The sequence below is a fragment of the Epargyreus clarus genome, unplaced genomic scaffold (genome assembly GCF_041222505.1).
Source record: "Epargyreus clarus isolate Ecla_fem2 unplaced genomic scaffold, WU_Ecla_fem_2.2 ptg000002l, whole genome shotgun sequence".
Classification (NCBI taxonomy): Eukaryota; Metazoa; Arthropoda; class Insecta; order Lepidoptera; family Hesperiidae; genus Epargyreus; species Epargyreus clarus.
In genome coordinates, this window is record NW_027332210.1 from 8,102,689 (window position 1) to 8,111,663 (window position 8,975).

At 31.7% G+C, this 8,975-nt stretch overlaps 2 protein-coding genes across 3 annotated transcripts; one reads left to right on the forward strand and one right to left on the reverse strand.

Moving 5' to 3' along the window:
• Positions 1 to 694: 694 nt before the first annotated feature.
• Positions 695 to 3,606, reverse strand: LOC140747181 (ADP-ribosylation factor-like protein 3). Of its 2 annotated transcripts, none has more exons than XM_073079471.1 (5): positions 3,454 to 3,606; positions 2,771 to 2,986; positions 2,227 to 2,359; positions 1,220 to 1,323; positions 695 to 875 (listed from the first exon to the last, which is right to left on the reverse strand). In XM_073079471.1, the coding sequence occupies exons 1-5, from the start codon at positions 3,463 to 3,465 to the stop codon at positions 831 to 833; spliced, it is 510 nt and encodes a 169-aa protein (XP_072935572.1). In that variant the 5' UTR covers positions 3,466 to 3,606; the 3' UTR covers positions 695 to 830. The 2 variants fall into 2 exon arrangements, with proteins under 2 accessions (XP_072935572.1, XP_072935564.1); XM_073079463.1 differs by having other exon boundaries at positions 2,771 to 3,031.
• A 263-nt stretch (positions 3,607 to 3,869) lies between these two features.
• NHP2 (NHP2 ribonucleoprotein) lies at positions 3,870 to 5,281 on the forward strand. The gene is made up of 2 exons (XM_073079340.1): positions 3,870 to 4,212; positions 4,648 to 5,281. The coding sequence occupies exons 1-2, from the start codon at positions 3,974 to 3,976 to the stop codon at positions 4,877 to 4,879; spliced, it is 471 nt and encodes a 156-aa protein (XP_072935441.1). The 5' UTR covers positions 3,870 to 3,973; the 3' UTR covers positions 4,880 to 5,281.
• Positions 5,282 to 8,975: the final 3,694 nt, after the last annotated feature.

Sequence of the window (8,975 nt, forward strand, 5' to 3'; positions counted from 1 at the left end):
AATTTGCTATAAAGCTATGTATATTTACTAAAATTATGGACACAGTTAAAAAACATTCCTAGACGAAAAATGACTAGATGAAAAATGTATAAAACTAATGCATAAATAAAATCTACATACAATAAAAACAAAAATTAATTTGTTAATACATAAAGTAGGTATGAAAAAAATACTTCTTTCTATTTCTGTCGTTAAAGACTTATTATTAATTAATCTATGTAATTATTAAATGAAGACAAAGCATTTGTGCGTAGCGTCAAGTGATAAGCACCTATCTATAATTATAATTGGGGGCTTTCACAATTCAAATTTTAAGTTAATTATGACAGTGAGGTATGATAGAAACTTTCACAGCATAATTCTGTATACTTTTATATTTTTAGTATAGATTTTTACATTATACAATTTATACGTAGAATATAATCGTGCGGATTTTTGCTTTAAAATATTATAATCCGCGCCAAACTGCTAGTCCGCTCTGAATATAGAAACGAGTCGCATCGAATAGCAAATTGTAGATATTAGCGTGACGAGATTAGACAGCGCGGTACCCCCCGGCGGTGTCAAACTGCTAGTCCGTTCTGAAGTTGTTTCGAGCAGGTGTTGTCATACAATTTGCTATGGTGACTCGATTTATTTATATATTCAGAGCGGACTAGCAGTTTTACGCGGACTTAACATAGCTTCGAAAACTTCGAAATTGTCAATTCTCAGAAAAAATAATATGGTGCCTGATTTTAAGAGTATGATATACAAACATTTTTATTTTGTTTTTATAGTATACATGCGTGTATAATTATATATTGGACATTTCACAATATGTAATAACATTATTTTTTTACTGGAATGTTCTTGCACACCCATTCCATGCCTTCCTGTAAAATAACAAATTAATTACATTAATTTATTTATTATTTATGAAAATTATTTAGAGTTAAATAAATAATATATTGTGATTAGTGTTTACGCTATAAATATTTTACTTATAATTTTTATTTTATTTTAAATTGTACTAAATTGCAAACAAATTTATTATTAATTTCTTTTACGATTAAATCGAATTGAATTATTTTATTTAATGTACACATTTTTACCAAAGTCTTCTTTAACATTTTGAAACTATCTTCAAAATCTTTTGAATATCAAAAATTACATTAATATTTTTTTCTTAGTCTTATCATTATTATCAACGTTCAATTAAATAATTGAAAATCAGTACCTTAACTCCAGTTCCGTCGGTAGCTACACACGCCTGGATCTGCCAAGTGCGATCCCTGATCAGGTGCAACCCGAGGTGCTGTGCCACCTCGCTCGCTGGTAGAGCTGACGACAATAATGTTATAATTACCATTTTTATGTCATAACAAAGATCTAAATCCTTACTAATATTATAAATCCGAAAGTAACTCTGTCTGTCTGTCTGGTTGTCTCTTCTTCACGCCTAAATCACTGAACCGATTTTAATGAAATTTTGTACAAAGATAGTCTGAGACCCGAGAAAGGACATAGGATAGTTTTTTTTACCCGCAAATCCCACGGGAACTAGGGATAACGGAGATGAATCGGAGAATCGATCTTTTGGACCAAAAAAATCGATTATTTTAATCAATATTAGTTAGGATTGAATCGTAAACTATGTATTCGATCAAGTGATAATCTTTAGCACAGTTATTGTCCATAAGCCCACGAAGATTCCAGAGTTGGTACGACCAATTTTCGCCAGATGGCGCCACTGTCGTTCCAATGAAGGTACAAATTCTCAGTTTTATGTATGTTAGTATGTCATATTATTTTCTTTTAAACGCGGGCGAAGCCGCGGGTAAAAACTAGTTCTTCATAAATGCCACAATTAGCCAGGGCTCAAACTTGACACCCTTTGTTATAGTTGGGGTGGTCATAAATAAAAAATATACGGCACACTCATATCAATTTACTGAGGCAAAAAGTCAGTTGGGTTGGGAACCGTTAGTAACAAAAATTCTTATGCGCTTCCAGTCTTCTGAATGCAGTTAAACAGTTATTATTATTTTATAGCAGTCTTTGTGCCGTATGAAATCTCAGAAGCAGCATGTCTTTAAAAATATTTGACACAGATGTGCCACTAACACACTTACTGCTCCACTATTCCCTCCCTAGTTAAAGAAATAAACCCATATTTAATAGTAATTTAAGAGTTGCAGCAAGCTACTTCTGAACAAGTCAAAGTATTATATGAATAACAATTACCTGTAGCCAAGTCCTGTTTATTAGCGTACACCAATAGAGGAACACCTCGGAGCTTGTCATCCTGCAGCAGCTCCGTCAGCTCCAAGCTGGTCTCCTCCAGCCTTTGGTGATCACAGCAATCCACCACATATATCTGAAGATAGTTAAAGTGAAATGTGTTACTTAGTACTTACTAATACAATAATAATATTTATTTATGTGACAAAATAAAAAATTATTAATATTGTATATGTAATATTTGAATATAATACGTTATTGTATTTGTTTGCCTGTAGCAGACAAAAGTATTTCTTTTTTGATGGATTTGAATCAAGAACTCACTGCTTAGAAGTCCAAATAAAGTTAAAACTTCTTTCTTCAGGCTTTTTTGCCAACTGCATCAGGAGTTATTTTTTTTTAAATTTAAGGCTTGTAATAAAGTGAAGTGATTTCTTAGTATTTAGATAAATAGTGTCATTTTAGAATTTGTGGCTATTTTTACCTGGACAAATTAATTTGTACTGTTTTATGCATTTTTTCTATCAAAAAATACTTCTTTACTTACCAGTATATCTGTGTTCTCAAAATAATTCCGCCAATAAGGCCTTATCTTCCTTTGCCCGCCAATATCCCAGACATTTAGCTTGAAGCCATTTGAGAGTACTGACTTGATATTGAACCCAGCGGTTGGTGTCACATGGTTCACATCCTCAGATGCTAACTGCTTCAGCAATGTCGTCTTCCCAGCATTGTCCAGCCCCAGCAGTAACAGACGCAGCTCCTTTTCAGGATTCGAACGTAACTTTTTCAGAATGCTTAACAATCCCTAATTGAAAGATTCTATTTTTATTTTTATTATGAATTATTTTTTGGTTAGTATTGGCATTATGTGATTTGTGTTGTTTGCCAGTGTAAGGAATAAGTGAATCTAATTGGTGCCTTTGTCCTCTTAAAAAAATAAAAAACCAAAAATAACATTAAGACAGATTAGACACTCTGTAATACTATTCTCCAATATTTACCGACAATCTTGTATGCCTACCAAAACTGCATTAATTTTTCATAGTGCAAGTGTTTCGATAAATATTTCAATATTATTTTTAAAGCATACAAGCGTAGTGCTGTGAATTAGTTCAGCATTTGATATAGTAAGCGATAATATTAAACAAAATTATACGAGTTATTTTAAAAAAAATAATCGTACGAACATAAATACTTCTAAATTCAAAATGAAGCAGGACAACTTACCATTTTGTACATTCAAGACTCTGTGTAACACCAAATCTAATTAACACTCTTTAGCATTATATTAAAATATATTTTAATTAGATTACAATTAATACTTTTCGGGATTCGAATATTGTTGACATAAAGACGTTACCATGGAAACCATGTCACTGGACACTGACAGTCGAAGACAGCATACATAATAAAAGTTAAAGATTTAGCTTCTTTAATCGTTTTAATTATCTCAAAAAAGGCAGTAAAAGGAAAAATCTCTTTTTGAAACATTATTATAGTACACGAAGTTACGATCAAAATCAATTTTAATAATATGTTATATTTTAGACTGAACGCAACTCTACAGTTTCAATAAAAGAAAAGTTGTTTCGTATGTAGTCTGTGACTGGCTTTTGACATTTTAAACGCTTTGATGCTTGATTTCATGAATTTGACGTTTGAGTGACATTATCGACTTGTTTATCGATACATAGTTCACACGTGGTTTTAACTCTAATTTGGAACAAGAAATAAATAAAATCCAAAAATGACCAAGATAAAGAAGGAACCGATGGAACAAGATGACCAGGGCGACGTGTCCGTAAAAACAGAATCGCTAAGTTACGACGAAAAAGTAGAACATTGCAGTGTGATCGCAAAGCCCATGGCGCCGAAGAAATTGAGTAAGAAAATATACAAGCTCATCAAGAAATCTAGTAGCCACAAGAATTTCGTTAGGAACGGGCTTAAAATTGTTCAGAAACAACTCCGTTTGGGAGAAAAAGGGTGAGTTTTGGTTTTACAATTTTGAGGTTATTTTTGTTTACCAGAAGCTTATGTCTGTTCTTGAAAATTAAACTCTTTACCTGTTATGATGATAACTACTATAATCACGCCTTAAGGAATATGTAAATTTAAACTGCCATAAAGTTTATGATCATTAATCACTAAGCTGCTTTATCAATTAAAACTCCATCTATTGACATCTTTTTGAAAAATTAATCAACAAAATTAATCAGCTAAGTAATTTTATGAGATACCAATTTGGACAAGATTGGACATTTTCATATGAAGGAATGCAGATATGTTCACAAAGTAAACTGATTGACTGACAAAATATTCTACTCAATGACCTTAAAATATTTCCAAATATATTTAAAGTTTTGTACAGACTATACTTTTAGTTGTACTATACTAACAATATTTAAAAATCTATTACAGAATAGTGGTATTCGCTGGTGACATATCTCCGATCGAAATCATGTGCCACTTACCCGCTGTGTGTGAAGAAAAAGACATCCCATATGTCTATACTCCAAGTCGGAAAGACATTGGCTCAGCCATGGGTACAATGAGGGGCTGCATCATGGTGCTCGTGAAGGAACATGAGGATTATAAAGACTTGTATGATGAAGTTAGGGGTGAAATAAAACTGTTAGGAGCTCCATTATAATTGTAGGTATTGAAGGCATATGATTATGATTATATGTCTACAGGTAATTCAATTTGGAGGTAATACTAAGAACATTTCCGCTGTTGTGTTTTGTAAGCACAACATCACTTAGAAGGTTATATTGAAATTGTTGGCCATCTAAACAAAATTACAATGATTCCTATTCAGGGTTAATAAAGCAACACAATTTATGCATATAAGAAGTATACTTCTGTGGCATAATTAATAAAATAATGGTCTTACAGTGTTAAATGTTCTAATATACAAGTATAACTTCAAAATATATCAAATATAGAATATTATCCAATGTAAACATACTTAGAATTTTGCAAATTATGTTATTTTCTTAGTAGGACCTGTTACTATTTGAACAATTTTATATCTGGTGAACTGTTTTAAAGTGTAATATACGATAAGTTTGATATGTGTTGATGATACGTTTGCAGTATACAACTGTAATAGTTTTCCCAGAAAACAATGCTAAAACAGTTTTCTATTATTTTTTTAAGTGTAAGCAAGGCCAGTTCCTGCTTGAAAATATGAACTTTAAGGGATCCTCGTTCAAGTCCCATTTAGTTATAAATTAGCTTGTAAGTTACCTTGACAGAATAAACTGTTATTAAGGCATATTCTGATTTTTAATTATTTATGACAATCCTAATTCTATTCATTCTATTCTTCATGTATCACTTGAAATTTCAAGAAAAAAATACAATTACAGTAATACCCCGACTTACGCGAATTCGGAGTTACGCGATTTTCAAACCTCGTCGATTCTCCTATGGTTTGAGTGTCCCGCAATTCCCGATTATAAAAAATAAGCCTACTAACCCTACAATTATTCATGTAAACATTTGTATTTGTTGCGCGAAGTCAACACATTCGAAATCATACCATACGATGGTATGTACATGCATACCTCGACTTACGCGAATTCGACTTACGCGGTTATCACTCGGTCTCACTAATCGTGTAAGTCGAGGTATTACTGTATTCAATTATTGTTTTTTTTTCTATATCATAAAAGTATTGACAATAGGATAATGGTTAAAAAATGAAACAAATCACGATTTAATTACACATACATTTATTACACTTATTAAAAACTATGGGTATGTAAAAAATGGCAGATTCGTCATTAACTGACCGTGAAGATTGGCAAAATACATTAGGTACTTTAATAATGCACTAGAACACTAGAACGCCTAAGCTAAGTCTAGATTCGCTTGTAGGATAGATTTCATTAAATAATTAACGGGTAATATTCGTTATATTACTAGTTAAATTAGTTAATTGCATATTTGCGTAGTAATACTCGTTAACTCATGTCATTGTTAAATGCAACTATACAGTTGTCTGAAGGATTAAGTAATAATAAAATTAGATATTATCATTTATTCATTGTAAAGATTTTTTTATATATTTGAGCCTAACGATAAAGCAAACGTGCTAGTCAACGTCGCCTATGAACATTTGCAACACCAGAGGAGTCGCCAACGCCAGAGCTCTTTTTGCACCTTTTTTGAAGAGCCCCATGTCACAGCGCTCTGGTAATACCTCAGGAGGAAGAGGATTTTAAATGTATTGTTTTAAACATATTATGCAGAACTAGCAAATATAGAATTTACTTCCTTAATTATTGCCTAGACGTAATGCCGTATCCACACGCATGCCGAAACACGACAAACCTTCACAAATTCGAACGTGGCAAATTTCACGAAACAAATTAAGCTAAAGGTTTGGAATTTACGGCAAATACTTAACGTGTGGACGTGTTTTCAGATTAATTTAATGAAATCTATCCTACTCTAGTATTTAATAACTAGTAATTGAAGCAATACATTAAGGAATAACCCTGCTTTCAAGTGCTGTCGTAATGAGATCAAAGTTTAAAAGTTTACCGTAAAATGTACATAGTAAGAAAATACAATTTCTTTGACTGAATATGTAGCATTCACTTAAGGTCTTACTTGTCGACTTTTTTGATTAGACACAGGTTGCGGTTTTTTCATGTCCCGCGTTTGTATATAGGTAAAAGGGTAAGGGGAAGCCTGATAATAATAGACACTTACACTTCATTTTTAAGATCCATAGTGGCAGATTTAGCACAAACAGTGATATTTTAAAACCATTAGGGCGTAGGCTTAAACTTGCACGTGTGCACATAGTGGGCGTCTGCTTCAGACGGCCTTTGACCCGCCGAAAAAACAAATTAAAAACAATCAATTAGCTTTCATATTTAGATACCAAACAGAACAGAATAAATACCTAGTAGGATATTATTAGCATGTTTGATTTAAAATTAAACATGAATCTCCAAAAAATAATATATAAATTGCCTCATGCTCAATCAATCAATTTAATTGCCTGATCAAAAAAGTCGCATGTGATAAGCCCTCACACTCACAAAACGTTCATGTTTTTTATTTAATAGTGATTTGGGAAATGACATTTGTACTTCGAGTTCTTAGAAGTCATTAATTACCCTAATGCGTAGCGTGCTAAGGAAATAAATGTAGCCAATACATACCTATTTATACATATTTTGAGCTAAGTTACAAAAAATACCCATAATTGCACAAATCCATCATTAATCGAAAGCCTATCACTAGATTTTAAAACTAAAAACGGAGAGTTTTCAATTAATATTTTTTTGCATTTTCAGTTTCGTTATGTATTGCGTTATTTGAATCAATATTAATTCTTAAGAAGTTTTTAGCTAGCTCATTGTAGAAAAATATTTAGATAGGAATGTTCCGAAAACTTTCTTTAGTTATAATAAACATAGCCAAGATTCTTAAGTTGAAATTATTCAACTAACATGTTTTGTTATAGATCATTCCTCATTGCATTTCATTCCGTTATAAAAAATATTGCTTATTTAGTAACCAATACACGAGTTTCTTCTTAAGCAACGTTTATTGCATTAAAATTTGTTAATATTACAGTAAATGTTGTTAATATTACAGTAAATTTCGTTAATATTACGGTAAATGTTGTTAATTTTACAGTTAATATCTGCTTGCTATTGTGTTGACTAATTATTGCTAGAAACTCGTGTAAAAGTGCCTATAGAATTATAGATAATTAATTATAAGAGTAACCATTTAAACTGTTTAATTAATAACAAAAACATTGATATAATCAATAATCATACACCCACACACATATTAATAGTTAAAAACATTTGAAGCACCATGCACCTAGACATCACTAATTCTCATTTTAAATCGTTCATAGTACTCTTGTGGAACCAAGTTAAAAGCCTAAGTTTTTACTAAAGGCATACATTAGTATAAGATGGAATATTTACTAAGTACGTTGTAATTTCAATGCGCTAACAGTTTTAACTATTAAAATGCGTAGTTTTCTATACATTTTTCCAACAAGTCCAACAACATCAACATTCAACTTGATAATAAATAATTTATAGCCGGCAACACATCACAGATTTTATCTGAATAATTCTAAATTAAAATCACTTTATTTTCTGTAAAGTATTAGATACTGGGTATTATATACCGGTTAATAAGAATTATTTTCATAATATATAAAATAACCCGCGCTTTAGTAGTTCTCTTGGTAGATATTTATATTGTGAACCAAAATTAGTTTGTTACAAACCACGTGTAACTTATGAGACTTACTAATCGTGATTGTTACCTAACAACTTTAACGATACTGGCCATCAATGATAACAATCAGACCAATTATAACAAGCAATCCAGTAATGCGATGCTTGAAGCAACCTTAAAAATGTGACCTATCATCGTGGTCGCCTATTTAAAAAATGGCCTCACTAGCGCGACACCTATTATAATGCTGCCGGCTATATTTACTCTTTGGTTTCCAAGCATGGTATGACCATTCCATCACAGTTTCACATCATATGCCTATCACACTAATTCCTATCACAGTATAATTGCCAAAGCCAACATATATATTTCATAAATTATTATTATATTGATATTGGATTATATTAGCACAAAGTTTATGCAACATTAAGATATTGGTGAACAATCGACGAGACGAGTATGTAAACGTCGCGCACGAATACAGACGATAATCCTTTGATTCGCGCTACAAAACTTACAAC